Source organism: Glossina fuscipes, unplaced genomic scaffold (assembly GCF_014805625.2).
Source record: "Glossina fuscipes isolate IAEA_lab_2018 unplaced genomic scaffold, Yale_Gfus_2 0, whole genome shotgun sequence".
NCBI classification, from domain to species: Eukaryota; Metazoa; Arthropoda; class Insecta; order Diptera; family Glossinidae; genus Glossina; species Glossina fuscipes.
This window is the reverse complement of record NW_023998414.1, coordinates 17,714,394-17,735,558: the sequence shown is the minus strand read 5'-3', so window position 1 is coordinate 17,735,558 and position 21,165 is coordinate 17,714,394. Positions and strand designations below refer to the sequence as shown.

General features: G+C 34.0%; 4 protein-coding genes across 5 annotated transcripts in view; 1 reads left to right on the top strand and 3 right to left on the bottom strand.

Moving 5' to 3' along the window:
* Window positions 1-21,165, top strand: part of LOC119644699 (hemicentin-1) — a 162,622-nt gene that overhangs the window by 57,523 nt on the left and 83,934 nt on the right. The gene's annotated exons all lie outside the window — the stretch shown is intronic.
* LOC119644733 (trypsin alpha-like) lies at window positions 5,976-7,684 on the bottom strand. The gene is made up of 2 exons (XM_038044455.1): window positions 7,305-7,684; window positions 5,976-7,203 (listed from the first exon to the last, which is right to left on the bottom strand). Exons 1-2 carry the CDS (start codon window positions 7,526-7,528, stop codon window positions 6,654-6,656), a joined length of 774 nt encoding a protein of 257 aa, XP_037900383.1. The 5' UTR covers window positions 7,529-7,684; the 3' UTR covers window positions 5,976-6,653.
* LOC119644722 (chymotrypsin-1-like) lies at window positions 11,545-12,628 on the bottom strand. Its single transcript, XM_038044444.1, has 2 exons — window positions 12,212-12,628; window positions 11,545-12,146 (listed from the first exon to the last, which is right to left on the bottom strand). The coding sequence occupies exons 1-2, from the start codon at window positions 12,466-12,468 to the stop codon at window positions 11,621-11,623; spliced, it is 783 nt and encodes a 260-aa protein (XP_037900372.1). The 5' UTR covers window positions 12,469-12,628; the 3' UTR covers window positions 11,545-11,620.
* On the bottom strand, window positions 14,944-16,215 carry LOC119644762 (chymotrypsin-1-like). Its single transcript, XM_038044489.1, has 2 exons — window positions 15,837-16,215; window positions 14,944-15,785 (listed from the first exon to the last, which is right to left on the bottom strand). The coding sequence occupies exons 1-2, from the start codon at window positions 16,061-16,063 to the stop codon at window positions 15,257-15,259; spliced, it is 756 nt and encodes a 251-aa protein (XP_037900417.1). The 5' UTR covers window positions 16,064-16,215; the 3' UTR covers window positions 14,944-15,256.

Below are 21,165 nucleotides of genomic sequence, written 5' to 3'. Positions count from 1 at the left end.
CCAAAATTTGTTTAAGTTTTCTATTTATATGGAATAATGTTCACATATCTATAAAAAAATTTTGTTTCGACCTGGTCCAGTTTTCGAGATTCCGATGAAATATATCTATTTTTGCTAAACAAAAGGGATCATTTCGATCCCATTTTCAGTGGCAAATATAGAGGATGAAAGCTGAAATTTGACTCAAATGTGGCTTTAAACGATTAAAGATAAGAAATTAAAAATTGACCATGATCTTCCTGTACGCTCTCTCAAAATATAGAAAAAGTTTAAAGGACTTCGGTAAAATGCTGACTAAAATTTTGACATTTTTGCCTATAATTTTCGCTTTCGTAAAGATGTTTTGGAAAACTTATTATCCAAATGCTCGCCAGAATCACTTGCATGTTTGACCGATCACTCGTTTCGTGCCAATCAGTTTGGTAATATGTTCGCAATTAACGAAAAAATCGTAATTCCACATGACCGTGATTCTCACGGACATTCGGATGACAGATTTTCAGAAATATCTTTACAGATTTGAAAATTATAAATGAAAATATGAAACAATTCTCCTTACGGGATCAAAAGAAAATATGAAAAAATCATCGATCTTCGAGGTCATCTTAGATTTTAGTGCATTGTGGACGTGCATATAGACAGATTACAACCATTTTTTAACTACAGGATTTTTAATAGATCAAGGAATGCTTTGTGTCAGATTTCGGCATCTTATCTCCATTTTTGCAACTCTGGAAGTTTCATAAAAAAGGAGATTGAAATAATGGAAACGGACATATGCAAGCTGTCGGTAGTTCTAGTGTTAAGAAAATAAAGGATTTTTTTTTCTCTTTCTAAGCGACCCAAGTGGCAGATTAGATAACTTAATCAGTTAACTGCTTGCAACGCATGTATAGGCGTCAATCCAAATCTTCTATTTGGTACATTCTCGTTTGGTCTATTGGTTCAATTCTTTGATATAGAATTTGTAGTCCTCGCACAATTGCGCCGTAAAGTATGGTAAGGAAACCGGCAGTAATTCTTGATTTTAATAAGATAATGAGTGGCCTGGACGGCAGCATTATAATAATTGCTTCACATACACTCGAAGCATATTGGATGAAGACGTACTATATGACAATATTTTATTCCTGAGTTCTTATCCTTTCCTATTATTTGCTTAAGCACTCCTATATATTATATATAAAAAAAAAAAAAAAATCTTTGTGTAATTTTTCTGATTTACAATATTTTGTTATAAATTTTTTTATCTAATATAAGTAAAATCTTAGTTTACTTTGCTTTGCTTTTCTTTGATTTTTCCGTAAAATTTATTATTTATCCGATTACTTATATTACCTTCGATGTCCATACGTGTCATCCCTTGAGTTTAATTACACAATGAACTTAAAAAATTACCTTCTAGTTAAGAGAAACATTTATTTTGCAAGTTTTGGTAAATGCTTACTTAAAAATGTTCTTTAACGTAAATAATTTTTGATTTTTCCTTTTATTACAATTTGCTTTCTATTCTCGCAGCCCTTCTTTTTTTGGGGATAAAAAGGTTCAAGGAAAATCGTTTTAGAAAAAATAATCAGTCACTTTGTGGGGCTATCATCTCATACATACTTTGCTTTATTGTATTTTGATCGAAAATTAAGGTGTGTGCGTATCATTTCAGCGTGATCGGATGTACGGTTCTTATAAGCCCCGAAGTGTCGACATAAAACTTTAACGAAAAACAAATTACAACGAGTATAGTCGAGTTATAAAAAGTATCGTACATCGTTTCACGTAAAAATATCAAAATGTATGCCTTTGTTCGCACATAGATGCTTACTTTTCACGGGAAGCCTTATATGAAAGAATTCCCCAAAACTGTAAGCCGACATGGTTTAAAGTTAATAGGACTACTTCTCTTTTTATCAAAGAATTTATTATTCTTTATGAAATGCCGAATATTAGATTTTATTGTTTGAGAAGTTTTTAGTGTTGATAGGAAAATCGTTGTTAGGGAAAATGTTCGAAAAGCAGTTCAATGTGGTGTAATCTAATACACCATAAGACATACCACTATTCTCTGTATCAACTTCATTATAAAATAATCTCAATGGAAATTTTCCCCTGTCTTATAAAGGCCACATAAGTCTTACTTTGTACGACACAAAAAGTTGTGTCATCTCATCTAAATTTTGTATTTTCATTTCGTAAGCGCAAATAGTATTTTTCATGAATGGAAACATTCCTTCATATCACGACCGCTTCAAAATATGCCTTTACACGACAGGTGGTCGAAAATTTATTACTAAGAGAGTGCACTTTCTTGTGGGTGTATCCCAAGTCGTTGCGGATATTGATATAAACAAAGGGCAGATACTTCTTTTTTCTTCTTATTTAAGTTGCATATGAGTACTTACATTTTTAGAAAAGATTTAAAAAAAATTGTGAAAAGCTCTTGACTTCACTTAAGTATTTAAAAACACTGCATTATTTATATCAATATTTCTGTTGCTTAATAAATCTGCTTTTGAAAGAGATTATTCAGATATGGCTTAATGGTCAAAAATCTTAAAATCGATCGCTTTATTCATCCTTGTTAGGTTTATTTTTTCCTCTAATACTTTCTAAAGTACCCAGAATGAATTCAAACGACTTTTACCTCAATATCTATAAAATCCATGTGTATAAACGTGTCTTCACGTTCTCATAACACGCACGAAGGGGTCACAAAATCTTTCTTTGATATTAGTTTATAAGACTGGAATCTCTGCATATAGCTCCGGTTCAGTAAGAATTTTGCTGACCGAATGAGACAAAACTCTATCGATAGTTAGTTGAAATTTTAACTTCTCTTAAAACTGTATAAAGATTTAATTGATTAACCCAATTCATTCACATCATTTTATATAATTTATATATATATATATATCATAAATCTAATCACATTTTTTGCTAGCAACATACTCCGGGATTTTTGAAGAGGATGATTCAATTTTTCAATCTTTACATGTATTAGATATAATTAAATGCTACGCCACTCGTGGTAGAAATTTGTGCGACTATAAGCAATACCTAGAAGAACTTAAGATAGATCGACATTTCATTATAGTGATTCATTCTGTCATCTTGTATTTTTTGTGGTCAACCTGCTGTCCGCAAAAGGTTCGCATGAGTCGGGTCAAGAACAAATCCTCTTAAAAATGGTTTAGATAAGAGCCCCATTTTAAAAAACGTTAGTTTACGAAGAAATGTAGGCTGGTGTAGGATATTTAATGGTGGGTCGTAGCCCACTAGCGATTACTCGCTTGTTTTGTTTTAAAGTAAAGAAATTTAAAGCAAGAATATTAAATTCCTTTAATCAAATCATTGAACGTAGCGCAAAGAAAGATCAGACATTTAGTGATCGCCGATGATCACTACATGAAGACGTTTACTCTGGGGTAACTTTGACGAATGGCTCCACTTGAAAGTTTACATTGTTTACATTGAATTCAAAGGGGTTAAGTGATTATCTTCGACAATTCTTCGTTTATACAGACACATTTCTCTTTGCCTATAATGGAGTGTCACATAGCCGAACGAATGAGACCCACTACTGCTAAATCGATGGTCGCGAGTAGGAATTTCAGTGCCCTTAATTGGGCTGAATGGATACTATAGGCAGCAACGAAAATAGATAAAACGATTAAACCATATTTTGAAAAATAACAAAAAAACTATGCAATCTAAAGACAATGAATACATCAATTTGGTATAATACCAATTTCTAATGCTTGCTGCTAAATTTGACCTTACGAACTCGAAATTTCGTATGTAATTTTAGCTGAAATCAAAAAAAAAAAAAAAAAAAATAATCCCCAAATCATTCTAATCATCCTCTATACAAAAAAAAAAATATTATATATAAACATAATAAAAAATATAAAATATTATATAAAAATACAATAATTCGACTTTTTTTCTCCACAGGATTTGCGAGGAAATCGTTGTCGTACTATTTGCTGTAGTTTATGAGTAATAAGGCAAATATTACAAATCAGAGATATTTATAAATCAGCATGTGACATTATAAGCGTGGCCTTTGGCCGGTTTAGGCGATTTTTAATGTCAACCATCGTGCAAAACCTTTCAATACTTTTGCCAAATTTGAAGCCGATATCCCAATGATAGCAGCGAGTGTTCACCGAACATAGGTGCATAGATAGACATATCTCGATTTAAAATATTGATTGAGGTTTCCTTCTAACCGTTGTAGACGTCTGGCACAATGAACATACCGCCTTTCTTCAGTGGAGAATACAAAGAGAAAACATATTTCCCAAAATGTATTTCTTTACCAGTGAATATACATGTGTGTATTCCACGTAAGGCGTCAAAGACAGAAGGAGCTTTTTCACGGATAGCCACAACTTTCGGTTATTTAAGCTTATTAAAAAACATCTTTGCAATCATTTACGTAACAAGATAATATGGCGATACGTTTATTTAACGAACACAAAGAATCTCAACAAAATGAAAATTGTGTTTGCCTTCCCAGTTGAATTTTTTCGCAACCTTAGCGTAACAAACAGTCTCTAAGCGAACATTCTTGTTATGATATAACTTAAGCTTAAATAAGCAAAAACGTATAAATTGCTTTTTTTGAACTGTCTTGTTTGTGGTGCTTAAATGCTAATGGAAATTCAAAAGATATATATACTGACTGAATAACAAATGGGCATACAATTGCTAATTATGGGTGTCGGGAACAAATAGGCAAATTAGGGACTGCAGTATCCATGATTGTTCATATAGAAGTAGATTCATTATATAGTGTTCAATAAATATCTCGTTTCGCGCAACACTCAGCCACAGAGGATATAGGTTATCATCGAGTTTAAACTCGAACTGAAGAATACCACGAATTTTCTTGAAATTGTGTATTTTCGAATGAATTTTTTTAATTCAAACTTTTTGGCTTGAGCCGCCACCCCTTCCACGCGATTGTTATTCAATAGTCAGTAAAATATTTTATATTTCTTGAGATTATTTCAATTTTTTAGCAACCCTCCGTTTCACAGAGCTTAGGCTTGGATATATGTGTTTTTAAATGTTTACTGCCTTCGAAAGACAGCCGTATGTAGGCATAATGAAAATGGGCGGACTTGACGGAGGGAAGTGAAACCGCTAATAATTTCATGCTGAATGATACAATGGTGTCAAATCGAATTAAAAAATTACTATTTATATACTTTACAGCTAGAAGAGTGAGATGCGAAGCAGATGCAATTATTTGCACTGGCGAGATTTTTCCCTCAACACAATACATATTCTATAAATTATTTTATGGCTTTTGTAAGAATTATATTGTACGCACGGATCCAATCTAGTTCCACATTTTATTTGTAAAATTCTATTAAGTACATATATATGCCAAGCTCCGTCTTTATATGTTAAATCTGTTACAATTGAACGGAAAAAGGGATAGAACACTGTAATTTTATTGATAAAGACCTTCACTAATCAATTATAATTGCGATTATATAAATCTTTTATTATTTTAGTATTAAGCGACAGAACCTAACCAGTTAATCGTTATTTAAGGATCGAAGCAAAATGGTAGTTAGCGATCGAAGAAAGCATCACAGTTTTAAAATCTGCCGTTTATTGCCGAAAAGCTTTATATGAAGCTTTTAGTTTTTTGGTTTTTCACTTCAATTTCACAGAAAAAAAAAAAAAATAAATAAATAAAAGAACAAATCACGTCACACTTAAACAAAACTCATTAAAGAATTTATACATTTTTTTTATTAAAAAGAGAACAAAAATAAGATAATTGATAACTAATGTTTATCACTTGATCTCGAAAAACATTTCGCCTTGATCACTCGATATTTACAAAAATCGATAGCTAAAAAAAATCTGCTAGCCTTTAAGCAACGTGCGGTTAGATTAATAAATTGACGGGATGTTTCTGGCGTATTTTACTACCTGCAGTTGACTCGACTTTTGAACTCAAGATAACCAGGTAGGATGCGTCATGTGAGCGCTTATTAGTTAGCATATATCTCGAGGCATATAAGAGGACTCCTCCCAATACGCATTTCATCAGTTAGTTGAAAAGTGTCGAAGGAAAATAAAGTACAGGGGATAAAATGAATTTAAGACATTGCCATATGCTATGCGTTCCAGAAAGAAAGTAACGCATTGTGTTTAATTGCGAAAACTTATATGACACGTTGTGAAGGCACCCCTTCAAAGATGGTTTGCCAAATTTCTTTCCAAAAATTTTACTCTTAAGACACTTCGTCGATGTAAGCAATGATGACATTTTGTAGTCTATGTTGAAGAGTAGCTCACGTCTAAACCCTATCTAGTTGCAAGGATTCGTTTGCTGAGCAAAACATCAAACGTCTTCAACTTCAACGAGAGAACTTTGCCGTCAACCTAACATTTTCATACTCCAGAATAATCCCTCTTTACCACTCAGATCTTCTCCTCAAATTTTATAGCGAAGTGTCGCCCCCATTTAGGATTTACACGCGGCGTTAAGAAAAAATCTATATTTGCGGTATCAAAAAATTTTGCATCCGTTTGGGGCACGCAAAAACTGATAAAAGGCGTAAAGAAAAGATCGGCATGCATTCGCTGTAGTCATAGGTTGTGTAATTTGTTTTACTTTTTTTTTTAGTTTTTTATTTCAAAGCTTTATTTGCATTTATAACGTCATCTAACCATGAAGCAAACGGAACTAAGTTCGTGTAAACGTCCGGGTAACGTGAACCACAAGCTCCAATCACAAAATTGGCAATAGCGACCAATTTTTCGCCGTAAACAGCACCATTACCAGCATCTCCATAGCAATTGCCCTTTTTTAGCTCATGATTTAAACACATAATGGATTCGTCATTGGCGCTATATGCTGCGGTGCATTGTTCATAGGATGCCACTACGAAAAGGTCACTGTGAAGCTTGACTGGCGAACTGTTATCTGATTGTTTACCCCAGCCAGCTGTACGGACTTCGCTTCCAGGGCTCGGTATTTCAATAATATCTTTGGCGAAAGATATGCTTGATGTATGCTGTGACCATTCCAGCGGACTTTGTAATAAAAGTAATGCCAAATTATTTTTAAAATCCAAATCATAATCAGGATGTATAACAACTGATTTAATAGGCTTTATGTCACCTCCAGCTAGAATATTGCTACTACCCACACGCACATTCAGGCGATTTGGTGAAACACTGGAACAATTGAAAGAAACGTGTGGATTATGGAGGGAATTCAAAAGCGTATAACTGTGCACGGGTGTATGTATATATGTATATACTTTTCAGTAACTCACGTAACATTATTTTCTTGAACGCAATGAGCAGCCGTCAAAATAACTGTATCACTTATAATATTGCCACCACATATAGGAGATTGATCTCGACGCACGGAAACCATATATGGAAAGTCTCGTTTATGTGCCTCTTCACCGTTCAAAATTCTTAATTCAGACTGACCATAGTGCGCATAGATCAGAATAATATGGCAAAATAAGCGAATGAAATCTATTGATGGCATAATGTTTAAATGTTAACTGAATTTTATGATTACTCAATTGTACTTAAACGCAAATTTTGCACAAGTATTCTTTTACGGCCTTGGCTTAATGTTTATAATTAAACGATACGCTAATGAATTATAGTGACTGCTATCTTATCTATCGTTCTTAGTTCTTCTACGTCTATTCATTTTAAAGAGCAATAATATATATAATAAACAGGGTGTTAGACTAACTAATTCGAGAGAAGAGATCTCTCGACTTTTATTGAAAAACGTAGGAAACTTCAACTAAATCGACTTATCGAGATGCCGGATTGCGAAAAAACGAAGCTTTGTAAGGCGCAACATCACAAAACCAGAAGACTTACGATTTACTTATTAACGTTTTACAAAACAGAACCGCATCTTGTTTCATGCGGTCTGAACATTTCCAATTGTTTTCGTAATGACTTCAGCTTTCAATATAGTTACCCAAAAAGCTTGATAAAATCATTGTAAGGATTATCTAATAATTGAATGCCACCGACATGTTCGCCGATGGCTCGATAAAAGTTACTTCGCCCGGAGCAAGGAACCGTTCTAATTACACAACTACACATTGAAGGAACAACTCTTAGTTCAATCCATTAAGTTTTGAAAGCGTTTACAGGGAAGTATGGATCGGTATACTCCTTTGCGGAAAAACCATCGTTTACGTATTTCCAAGCTCCGTAAAAATATTTTCCAAAGTTTTTATAACCTAAACGACGGGTAAATTAAGTTTGTGCGGATGCATGCAACACCCAGAAGGGCTTGCCTGGATAGGCCCGTTTTTTATCTGTCCGCATGAGGTCTATTCATGTATTTTTGTGTCCAACCTACAGGTCGCCCTTTTCTACTATGACATGTAATATACCAACTTGGATTGACGCAAAGACGAACGCCGTTGACAATAGATCGGATCGGTGCATTTTTTCGACAACTCCCCGCAAAACGACTTTTCCAAATAAGGAAAAAAATTGCAATTTTACATAGATCTATTTATTGGACTCCACTATAAATAAGATTTCTCATGACAGTAAGCCCTTAAGAAAAAGGTTTAATCTTTAAGATTTTTTAATAAAAATTGGGCTCATACTAGCAATTTAAAAAACTAATTAGTACGAAAAAAGGGATTTTGATCACATAAGTCCATTTCTTAGACTCTAACACATATAGGAGTTATCATCCAAAGCGAGCCCTTATATGGAGAGAAAGTCTGATTGCGGGCTTTCATGAGAAGTACGTCTTTGTATACAAATAACGCGTAATTTTTGATACATTGTTACCAGAACGATTGAATAACTGTACTCGGTAAGACGATGAATGGTCGATCTATTCTCTAATTAGGGAGGTATCCCTAGCCCGATTTTTATCTAGTGTTCAAAATTTACGTCGATTTAAATCTTTAAGATTTGGGGCCATAAATTTGGAAAAGCGGTGTGTATAGAATTGCTTGGTTATTTTCGACGGATCCAGCGGACGATTTTGCTCGTAATCGAACTTGACTCATCAGGGGCAAGGGAGAAAATTAAAAATTAAAGCGAAATGTATTCTTCTAGAGAAAGCTTTCATGTCACTACCGTAGCGGTCATATCAAAATCATATGTCAACCGATTCCATTATTCATGCTAATGAACACTCACAGAATGATTCTTTTCCTTATAACGAAAGAAATATTTATTCCGAAGAATTCGAAACTGTGGAAAAGTGAAAAAAAATAAATAAACATTTTACATTTTGTTTAGGGTGATGGAAAATACAAGCGTATTTCATCTTCTTAGGCACCAGCGAGCGAACATGAATGAGATCTGCCTTGCAGACGAACATCCTAACCACTAGCTTATGATCTCGTGGTAATTTTTCGAAAATTATTTGCAGAGATATCCCTTTAACGGTGGAGGAGTGGCCTTTTTGTATACATCGATTTTTTTTAAACGCCCTATACTTTTATGGATAAAAACGTACAGTGCGAAATAATTTTTTTTCCACGTTTTAGTTTGTTTAAATGAATGTTTATTTAAAAAAATTTTTTTAGTTTATTTAAAAAAACTTTTTTAAATATTTATTTTTAGCTTTCTGCGATACTATATTTACTGTTCTGCTCTGCAAACTCTGGCAACCCTCTTAAGCGAGGAGGATTGTTGACAAAAAAAACAGCTTATTTCGTCGCGGGGTCCGTATCAGCCATGTATCTTTATGCGTTCCATTTTTCAAGGCCATTCGTTTGTCACCCTTGTTGCGCAGATAGGTAAAAGGAAGTTATACCGTCATTCTGCATACACAGCAAAAATAGCTGCTCTGCATTGTATTGTGATTGCAATTCCAGGTGTGTAGGAAACTTTAGAGTGACCGGGTACCCGGAAGTGTACGAAATATCGAATCGAAATATCGATATTGAAAATTTCCGAAACATAAGTTATAAAATTATATGCCTCTATATTCACCTTGTTTACCCTTACCCATACCTTAAAAAAAAATCTTCAAAAAAAAAACGAAAAATTTGAAAATTTCATAGCTTAACCTAACCAAATTTTTTTTGCGTTTGAAAACATACATATTCTCAATTTATGCTATACTGTGGGTATGCTATTTATCAACCTGCGTGCCAGATCTTTCAATGTTTTTGTCACACTTGCAGGTGGTTTCTGCAACCAAAAGAATGTTTACCACAGACGGGCAGACCGACACGGTTAAGTCGATCCAGAATTCGATATTGGTAAGGAATATATGGATATACTTTGTAAGATAGTTGCAGTTTCCTTTTGAGGAAACTTTTTTTCAATATACTCGCAGTGCACAGAAGAGAATTTCAGAAATCCCGCATAGTTCATTATTCCTGGTTAGAATCAAACTCTGGATCCGTCTTAACCCGTCCGTCTGTTCGTTTTTTTAACTTTTGTGATAACATTTTCGTGACCGCAAACAGTTCTTTTAAATTTGATGAGGAGATTGAAAGCTTTTTAAGGCAGTTCGGTGTTGAAACTGGGGCAAATCGATTTAGAGCCATACCTCCAAAATTATTATTTCTTCCAATTTTCAATTCAGCTGCGAATTTAATATTCAACTAAATAAAACGTGTTACGTGTTGTTAATTATAAGAGAGAGTGTGCTAATTAAGTAGGATCTGTCTTAAATTATTCACTAAAAATTATTAATGGAAGGAAACGATAGAAGAGAAAGGAAAGAAAAGGTATATATGGGCGCCATCCCGAGGTCTTAAGCATTATGAAGTGGGAGAACAGTAAAAGGATGGTAGCCCGCCAAAGCTTGTTAACCCTTAGTTGAATACCAGATATTAACTGGTACCAAGGTACCTTACCTAGATATGGCATCGGCAATGCTTGAACATTATAGTGTCGCTTATTGTCGTAGTAGGTACTGCAATTTTTTTGTTTTTTTGAAAATAAAGATGATGGGTATAGAAGATTCGACGACAGCTAAGCATAATTTTCTTACTGGTTTTTTCGGCATAAAATACCTCTGAGGTACCATGTATAGAGCTAGTGGCTACTATCATGTGGAGAAAATGTTGTGTAAAACACCACAAAAGTTTGTAAATTTTATCCTACATGATAAACATACGTTGATATTTTAATTGCTTCAATTTATATATTAATTAATTAAAATACATTTATTTGGTTTTCTGTTTCGCTTTTACTTCACTGCATTTATTTTCGTCTGGGTTGTTGTTCACATATCACCGATAATATATTACGAGTAATTCGTTGAACATTCAATGAATTAAATTTTACTACGAATCAAATGCAATCGAGTGCTGTCAATTCATCACACGAGAGTATCGTGTGTCGATACGAAAGGGGTAAGCCGATGCCAGAATAATACATCCATTACACGTTGATTTTCGTTGATAGAAACGTGATATACTTAATGAAATAGACCTGAAAAGTTCACTTCATTTTGTGAAAACAGATTTTGAAAATTATAATTAGACATTCGAGACTAGGATATATTTGTTGAATTAATTAATTAAACAATATTAATAAGACCAAGTATTATTGTCAATGAAAATATTTTATTGAATTTTCAATGCTTAGCAAGTTTCATTTATAAAATTTATGAAGAGAGCATTCAGGGGAGCCAAGCGTTAATCCAATCACTGTAATAAGAAATTCGACTAGAAATATCGGGAAATTGGCTACCGCAAGAACCGAAAGAAAAACTGGCGACGCCGATTAATTTGTTTTCAGCCACAATGCCAGCACCGTAATCACCTCGGCATATACCCTGCTCTAGAGGATGTTGCAGACAAAGTATCGACTCGTAGCCATAGTTCACTTGTTCATCACATTCTTCATTACTTATAGCAGTCATATTTAAATACTGAAGTTTGGCAGAATGTGTACCGTTGGCATTGAGACCCCAACCGGCAACAATAACTGGTGTACCTGATTCGACTTCACTGTCTCTCTCGGCCACCTCGATTTTGTTAATTTTTGGGCCGAATTCCAAGCTTTCGCTCAACTTTAAAATCGCCATGTCATGTAAAAAGTTTTCGCATTCGCTGTGGATAACAATTGAAGACACATCAAGCACTTTACCACCCGAATATTGATTAGTACTACCTACGCGTACACTTACACGGTCAAGATCAATGCTGAATAAGAACAAAATTAATATTAATAATGAATGTTTAAATAATTTTTAAGTGCAATAGCTTACGGAATCGATTTGACATATTGCACACAGTGACCTGCAGTAATCACATGCTGTTCAGTAACAATGCTACCTACACAAGCGTGAATATTATCGACACGCACTGAAACTACCCACGGGTAATCTACCATGTGCGCCTCCCCACCATTAATAATTTTAGATACTGTATTTACTTTGCCATAGGTGAAACGACAGTTGCTGCATAAAATGCCAAGAACAATTAAGGATAAGACCAGATCACCTTTCCCTGTAATGGCAATCATCTTGATAACTTGATAATTAAAGGTACTATATATACGGCTGTCATTCGTGGCGAATCTTAATTCGCTAAATATTTTCTTTTGTATACTCTATTCTATTAGCAAACCAATTCGATCGATAAGGGCTTTAAAATAAAACTGTTTGTAATTCTTCAATAAGCACAAGATAAGACCAATTCTTGTGCACTCCAATACTCGTTGATAATATTCTTAATTTTTCTCAACTCTTCATTTTACACAATATCGGTTGCAAAATATTTTATAATTTATGGCTCTCTTTATCAAAGTCGTGAGTGCACTGCTGTTTAAAAGTCTTCAAATAAGATAAGACAAACTATGTTTTTTTTCTATTTTAATACATTTGAAGAAAATGTTATAACAAAGGCATTTATGCTTTATATTCGAATTTTGATATATATTCAAGGCCATAGGTGCAAAACAATGTTTACATTAAAACCTCTAATATTCTACGTATTGTACATCGGACGAAATATACTGTAAACATTACTAATAGCGTACCTAAAGGTTCGTACTTAAAGGTCCGTTAAATATTTTGGGAATTGTAGTTCTTCATTTGAGAGGGCAATCGAAAGAAGCCGTTGTGGTATTTCGCAAAGACGAATCGTACATCCAATCGTTGTTCCTACCCATTATTAGATATATTATATATTTTTATATGCTTGCATGTATTTCGATCAATTTTTCACTTGAAGGAGGCATTAATTGAGAAAAATTGCTATAATGTATGTTAATCGAAATATTTTCCATCATTTCCTATAAATTTTTCCAATCTTTCTGACAACATGACGATACCGTGCCGTAAGAAGAACTGTGTGGTTTGGTAGCGATCCATCGTATGGTAGCGCGCATCGACCCAATTTTGCATTTCTTCAGCATTTCGAAACCGTGTGCTAGCCAAGCTACGCTGCATCGATAGGAACCGGTAGTAATCAGCAGGCCCTATGCCTCATGAGTACAGTGGATGCGGCAAAACTTCTCATTCAAATTGCACCAATGTATCCTTGACAACTCTTGCAACTTGTGGTCGCGCATTGTCCGTGTAAGAGAATGACTTTGCGTATGGTAGACGCTGTTGCTTGTCTTTTTCGCAACAACACATCATTTAATTTGTTCAATTAACATCGGTAGACATATGCAGTAACAATTTTATGTACAGTTTTAATGTACAGTTTCGGTGTTGTTGTGAATGAATCTATTGGCTCCATGACTTTTCGCGCTTGGGATTATCGCGGCAGATCCACCTTTCGCCACACCATCACAATACGCCTCCAAAGCCATGAAACCGTGATGTTGAAAATGGCATATGCAGTCAATTCGTATGTTTGCCTTCTTCCTCCTTTTGGATCTTTTTTTTGGATCGTATGTATGTGCATCTAGAAACAGTTGTTTCGTCAACTGATAAGCTGTTCCAAAGTTCTTTCAGAATTGTAGCTAGGTTTTCGTCCAATAAGCCTTGCAATTCATTGTCTTTATGGTCACCACTTTTAAACGGTTAAAATCAAAAGCGACAATTATGGAATATGGCGAAACAGCATCCCGATAAGCTTCTAAAATTGTTTGATGCACCAGATTTCTTGAAATCAAATAAGAAAAGTAATGGATGTCGAAAGCGCAATTTTGAGGATTCAATGACTAGCGTCTGTATACACTGAATAACTCAATAACACTCAAGAGAAAATTGTTATTTTGCTGAATTTCATCGTTGTGTACATTGATACTTCGCTTTACACTATCATATCCGAAGGGAAGTATTGCAACAGGTACGATCTTGCAAAAGGCACCGTTTGCTTACAGGCACCATTTTAGTTACATATGAATTTTGGACGTAATGGTTAGACGGGAAAAATTGACCACTTTTAATGTTTCCACCATCTTTTCAAATTTCTTCTGTATACACTTGGTTATAAAACAATAAGCATGTTTGATAGTGTCCTCTTAAAAGGATTCTTATGGAAAGCTTACTTTTCAATAACATATGGCTAAGCTTCATCATAAAATATTAAAATTGGAATGCAGTGAAATTTAAGTGAAGAACTATATCAGGTGTAGCGTACTTAATAGTCAACCTTTACTTGATATGAAATTTCGAGTTCTATTAAAGTATATTTTAATTACATTTATCCCTTATCAGTCTCTACGGTTCTACGTTCATTTATTCTACGAAGCTCAGGCATGCTTTGAATTCCTATACCCTACATCACATGTACTACAAAGGTGAAAACGGAAAAGATGGCAGGTTTGCAACAATAATATGCGGTTCAGTCCGTTAAAACGTATCTCTCGATGTACAATAAGAAAATTAATATACACTCGTTCATTCGAGTGTGGATCTAATAATATAAATAGTTTTACTCTATCCCTAACGTGAATTGAATAAATAAAGCGAATGCAAGAAGCTTTGGCCTCCTGAAGATTCAATATACCCTAAAATATTTGAGTACAAATTTAAGGGACCAATTTTCAGTTGGCAAAATATTCAAGACTTTACCCATTTATTTGAGTTGATCATTTACTTTTAGCCAAAGATATTTTATTTATTTATTTTACTTTCCATTACGTACTAATATTAATAATACATCTGAGCCGCTACATATTATGGAAGACTTAAATAAGCTGTTTCTGCTTTAACACACAGAAGTTAACAAGTTTAATATGATATATCCTGAATTTGATTATTTATATATACATATACACACATATGATATGTAATTGTAATTGTTCATTTGATGCACTGTATTAATTTTATTTCATATATTTATTTCATTGTTAATCAATTTTTCATATTACTTACAATCCAATCATAATGTATTGAAACCCTAGCGTAGCCATTGGGTGATGAAGAATTACAGCTGTTTACAACAAAACTAGCGACACCTACCAGTTTGCCATTATAGACACCGGCACCCCCTGAGTCACCCTTGCATACTCCTTGATCGTCCTTATGAGCCAAGCAAATCATATTATCAAGCTTATAGGTTGCTTCGGATAGGAATTGACTGCACTCTGTCCTCGACAGAGCCTTTAAAGTAGTCCATTGTAAATGTGTGGGATGAACGGAGTTATTGGCAAGACCCCAACCAGACACGATAACCTCTGCACCAGATAGTACTTCGTCTTTCGACATTTCTATTGGTTGAATGTGATCAGAGAACTTCAATGGTTCATCAAGTTCTAATAACGCCACATCATTTTTAAAATAGGCATTGTCATCATGAACTACTACGCGTTTCACTTTTAATAAATCACCACCCTCTGACCTATCTAGACTGCCAGCACGTACTAGTAAGGATGCCGCCAATCTAAAACCATATAACTTAGAAGATAGAATTTTTAAAGTTATAAAGTCTTACTCTTCGTCGTCAGTTGCACCGTACATGCAATGGGCGGCTGTTAAAATATAACGTTCGTTGAGTATAGATCCCCCACAAAAATGACTACCTTCGGCTTGTATGGAAACTTGATATGGAAATTGCTTTTCTTTAGCATCTTCGCCGCCCAAAACAGGTGGCCTGGGTAAAGCCACTGCAGATATTACCAGAGCCGCAACGAGTAGAAGAGATTTCAAACTTGCAGACATGTTGTTTACACGATTGATTGAGCATTTTTAACCATGCATTGCGTCTTTTATATGCCTCGGGGGAAATAAGTACTTTTGTTTTTCTGAAGTGCCACTCACCGTCTTATCGAAATAAGTGTTTGTTTTTTTCATAAATTTAATTCAGACTTGAAGAGTGGCATTAATGCCGGCATGCTTTGAGCAATAAAAGGCTTCATTCAACTGCTATTAATATAGTAGGGAAAGCGTTGAAGAAAAATTTATTTATTTACAAGTGCAATACGAGAAAGTCTGTCTGATAGGTGCTTTGAAATAAACATTCGATTTTGAAGCGTTCCAGCTATGTCAATATTTCACATCTCTGCCGAAATGCCGATTAATTGATATCATAGAAATATAAAGGCTAGAAAGTTTCACGAAAATAACCGGAAAATTCAATTTTGGATCTAAAATGACGGATGCAGTATAGAGAGCATATCCGCTTTGGAGAAAATCTTTGAAAACCAATTCGTTACCAATTTCGATCTGGCCTACACAGACTGTTTAGATGAAATACAGAAATTTGAGTAGTAAAATAATTTCCGAGGGTTGTGAAGACAATTTACGGGATGGACAGACAGATATCTGCGAACGGATAGACGAACTTGCATAAATTGATTCAAAATCTTGCGTGGATCAAGAACAATTTATCGATCTTGTTATATAATAATTTAAATAGGGACGCATTCGAACCATTCTTCTATAAATAAATTAGACAGCATTATTTTCAACTTACACAAACATGTTAAAACTTTCTAAGTCGGTTTGTCAACCGACCTTCTTCGCCTATCTTTCTAATAAAATATCTGAAAATGTACTTTGTTGCTTTAAAAAGGCTTTTATTTATAAGAGCTCTTATAAGAGAAGGAGTCCCACTATCCATTAATATGATACCACTTTCACAGACTTTCGTCATAAAATACTAACAGACGTATCGTTTTTGGTACATAAAAAAAGGTGTACCATTCGGAAATCATTTCAGTCAAAATGTATTAAATTCATCGAAATACATATGGAGAGAGGCAGACAGATAAGCAGTCAGCACGACTCTGAATCATGTTTTTTAGTATAATACGATGTGGGTTTACCTCAAAGCGTTCTATGATATATAAGCTCAATCTTAATATACTGTAACGCAAAGAGTATATAGTATATAGAAACACTAAATTGTCAGGTAATTTAGATGCTTGGGAGGCTTTTCGGTCACATTGCCTGAGCCTTTAGGCTACACCTTCGTCATAGCAACAGATTTGTGAAATGAAAGACTACTATGGTGCATCCAAAGTATCAATAAAATAGTTATAACGCGATTTGAAGAATATGTTTTTCTCTGAAGTCAACTTTCTAGCATTCAAACGACGATGTTCGGGGTATGATGTTTTCCACGTCCGCAAAAGTTGATAATTGTCTATGAAAAGGAACATCAATTATAAACTATCACTTAACTATTCATATTTCCACGTTTCGATTGATAGCTTTAAAATCGAATTTTTCACTCATTTAAGTTTTTTCTTAACAAAAAGCTTATTTTAAACACACTACAATTATTTCAGTTTACATATCTTTTTCACACATTTTTAAAATGCCACGGTCTGATATAAAATAGAATGCCCGCTCTTCCAAAAGCGTAAATAGTGAATGGAACATGTTAGAGTAACGAGTAAGATCTGCTTTATACTGGGCTTGCAGACAATCGTTTCATTTAATTAAGTAAGTAAAAATTATTAAATCTTTCTCATGCATTGTATGCTTTATAAACATTTTATTAAAGCTCTAAAGTTGAAATATACGCATCGCACATCGTTGCCAGCTCCAGTGTTAAATTTCTATCAATTAAACATTTCCCGTTCATTTATTGCGGTTATAATTGCTTTACAGAAGAACCAAAAATTATTATCTCCTGTTAATTGCAAACAGTTAAAAACGTTTCGACTTAACGGCCAATGTTAGTAATGTTAAAATTGCATGCAACATAGACCATCAACCACAAAGTAATAATGCATGCTGATGGTATGCAAAAAACCTATGCAAATTGAAGGGTATACTAGTTTTGTCTTCCCGTAGAAGAGCGACAAATTGAAAATTTTGGTAAAGAGTTTTTCAACGTATAGGAAGGATACTGATCCGTTTATCCATTTTCTATTTATTATCTGATAAAGGGTTTAGGTGCAGGTATCGCAAGGCCTAACCTCATCTCTGGTACATAAATTGTTAACACGTTATCCACAGATGAAAATTGAAAAACGGCCGTCTACGCGATCGTATACGCCCAACCATAATAAGTAAAAAAATTTTCACAAGAAATATTAAATAAGTAAAAAATAAATAAAAAAAAATCATAAAAAAAATACTTAAAAATAAAAAACCAAGATAATTCGTTTTAGTAGACTACAAATACAAGCATACAACGAATTGCAACTGCACATAAAATGTGAAGCGCTTCCCACATATATCACACTTAACTTGGGAAAGGAGAAGGGTATCTCAAAAAATATATAATTTTTTGTTCCCTTGACAATGGAATGCGAATAATCGAGGCATACTTTTTTATGAATCCCTCTGCTCCATTTTCCATGATTTTTATATGATGGTGAAAATATTTGATTACTTTCTTTCATTTGTTTGGTTCAGAACAATTTTTTTTTTTCATTTTCAAGTTTTCAAAATTTTTGCATTATGTAAGCACTTTAACAACTTCCCGAAAGCAAATTCGATCCCTGCCTACGCACCGACTCATAAACTTCAAATATATATATATAATAGATTTTAGCAATCGTCTCCGCACTTCTCCGTACTTCTGAAAGTAAGTACGAGTGGTTTAAGATAGTCGTAGCCGTATACATCCGTTTTTCTTTTAGGAGAATACCACAAAAAAATAGTTGAAAATAACACAGATTAACCAAATAAGAAGAGCTAAGCAGATAATCCATAATCCTTTATTGGCTTTTTACCCTAGCTTGTTAACAGTAAACATACCTTTTTGCACACACTCGTATGAGTATATTTTAGTAGTGCATGCACGCACATACATAATACAATGTAAACGAATATAACTCCTATAGCTTCAAGCTTAGTGAGCAGTTTACAATAATACAGCTTATTACGTTCGTTACGTCCCACAAAGAAAAAGAATGAAAAGCCAAACGCAAAACAACGACATGCAGTTGTTGATATAAAAAGCATGCCAACAACGTACGGAAGAGAAATCTGATTAAGAGAAAGCCGAAAAAAAAAAAAAAACATTCAAAGGGAGGCATATATAAAAATATATAAAAATAGAGCGTGCGTGAGAGTGAATACTGACAAACATTATTGGGTTACGTTAATCACAAATATATAGGCATTCCTTTTGCTTACCAATGCAAGTCTGATCGAAAAACCCATATTTGGTCCTACGAGATTTGTTTTACTAAATATTTCTTATTTTATTAAACCCGACACCACAAATTAAGTTTGTGCACACGTCTGCATAACCGTCTGTCTATGTCTGTTCTGCAGTAATTGGATTACGTAGTCTAAATAGTGCATCCAACTCCATCCCAAGAAAATTTATTCCTTATATGCCAAAAAGGTCTGACTGTTAATGTTTTATAATGAAAATTAGTTCATTATTGTAATTTGATTAAAAAATTAACTGAACCAAATTTGCACCATTCCGACGAAATAGTAGATCCGTTGGCAAAAGTTCTAATTTTTATGAACTAATTCTGACATTGATCCATAACAACAATTAGGCATAAAAATTAACTGTAAGAAATTCTGATGACATAGGTCTACTTTCTAGACACCACCACATATATAGGGATTGTCATGAGAATCGCCTTTATACGGCGACGGCAGAGAAAAAATGGAAAGGATAAAATATGACGGTTTCCACGAAGGGTACGCCTTTAGAATAAGAAAAAGGTAAAATTTTTTATGTATTTTCACAAAAATGATGAATTAGATGAATTGGTGTAAGGTAGCTAATGGTCGCATTTGCCTAATTATATTGTTTTACGAGTGTTAAGATAATTTTGCCGATAAAAAGTTATACGATATAATAATAAATCCGCCAATAAATCACGTCAAAATTGTCACATAAGTGAAAAAATAAAAACAAAACGTAATAGCGTAACCTTGAGTAGTAAGAAACGTTTGCTACATCTACAAGAGGTAAACGAACGTAGATGAATAAGTAATGTATTTATATTTGCATTAAATCCTAGATCGATAACAGAGTTGTGATAGACCGTTTTGCAGTTTTTTACATTTTTCTCAATATTATTTAGTTAATGTCGAGTCTTGTCATTTTTCCAAATTGAATCGCGCAGTTGATACAAAAGTATATTTTTGCATTAGGCTTAGATACCTATCTGAGACATTTGTATAAGTAAATATGCATTTGAGTAAAGCAAACATCTCATCTACGCCGGTTAAAACGATGAGAGTGCGATCAAAAAGTAGTAAGACTTTTTGCATAATACAAAAACTCTTCAATATTATTCCAAAGTTACTGAAGGATCCACGGACGCAATACGCTTCTGTGAGCGTTTCCCTCAGTCTTCGAAACATTTATTAAAGTCGATTTCCAACATAGCCATCGAAACCTCTTCTAATTCGGTTTTATATTTTCAATCAACCAAAATAACCAAAAATCAATCAGAGACCAAGCGGAGAGGAAGAGTCTCATATATATATATATATATATGCATATATATTGTGTTAAAAAACCAATGAAGAGTAGAGAGAAACTGCATTAGGGCAATATGGGCATATGGCATAAAATTGCTTCGCGCAAACTACTCATAAGGATTAAGGAGAAAATGGTACTCCTTGTTAATAGTTTAGTAAGGCGAAATAAATCCATATTTCACTTATTTTTATCAATTTTTGATCTTAGCTTCATTAAACCCCTGAAGAGTACTAACAGATATTTTACAATTCGATTCTGATGGCCTTTCGGTAAGTGATGAAAAGCGAAAGGAAACTTTAATTCAAGCGAGCAAATTATATTGATTTGAGATTAATATCGCTGCTTGTGTATGCTTCCCGCTTATCACATACTTTATAACTTAGTGTTTTTGAAGCTTCCCTCTAAGTGT

Excerpts from the sequence above, each read along its gene's own strand:
- LOC119644733 (XM_038044455.1), bottom strand. The coding sequence starts at position 7,528 with ATGCCATCAATAGATTTCATTCGCTTATTTTGCCATATTATTCTGATC. Across the intron at positions 7,204-7,304 it reads GTTCAAGAAAATAATGTTAC|TGTTTCACCAAATCGCCTGA; the intron begins GTGAGTTACTGA and ends CAATTGTTCCAG.
- LOC119644762 (XM_038044489.1), bottom strand. The coding sequence starts at position 16,063 with ATGTCTGCAAGTTTGAAATCTCTTCTACTCGTTGCGGCTCTGGTAATA. Across the intron at positions 15,786-15,836 it reads GGTGCAACTGACGACGAAGA|ATTGGCGGCATCCTTACTAG; the intron begins GTAAGACTTTAT and ends ATATGGTTTTAG.
- LOC119644722 (XM_038044444.1), bottom strand. The coding sequence starts at position 12,468 with ATGATTGCCATTACAGGGAAAGGTGATCTGGTCTTATCCTTAATTGTT. Across the intron at positions 12,147-12,211 it reads CAATATGTCAAATCGATTCC|CATTGATCTTGACCGTGTAA; the intron begins GTAAGCTATTGC and ends GTTCTTATTCAG.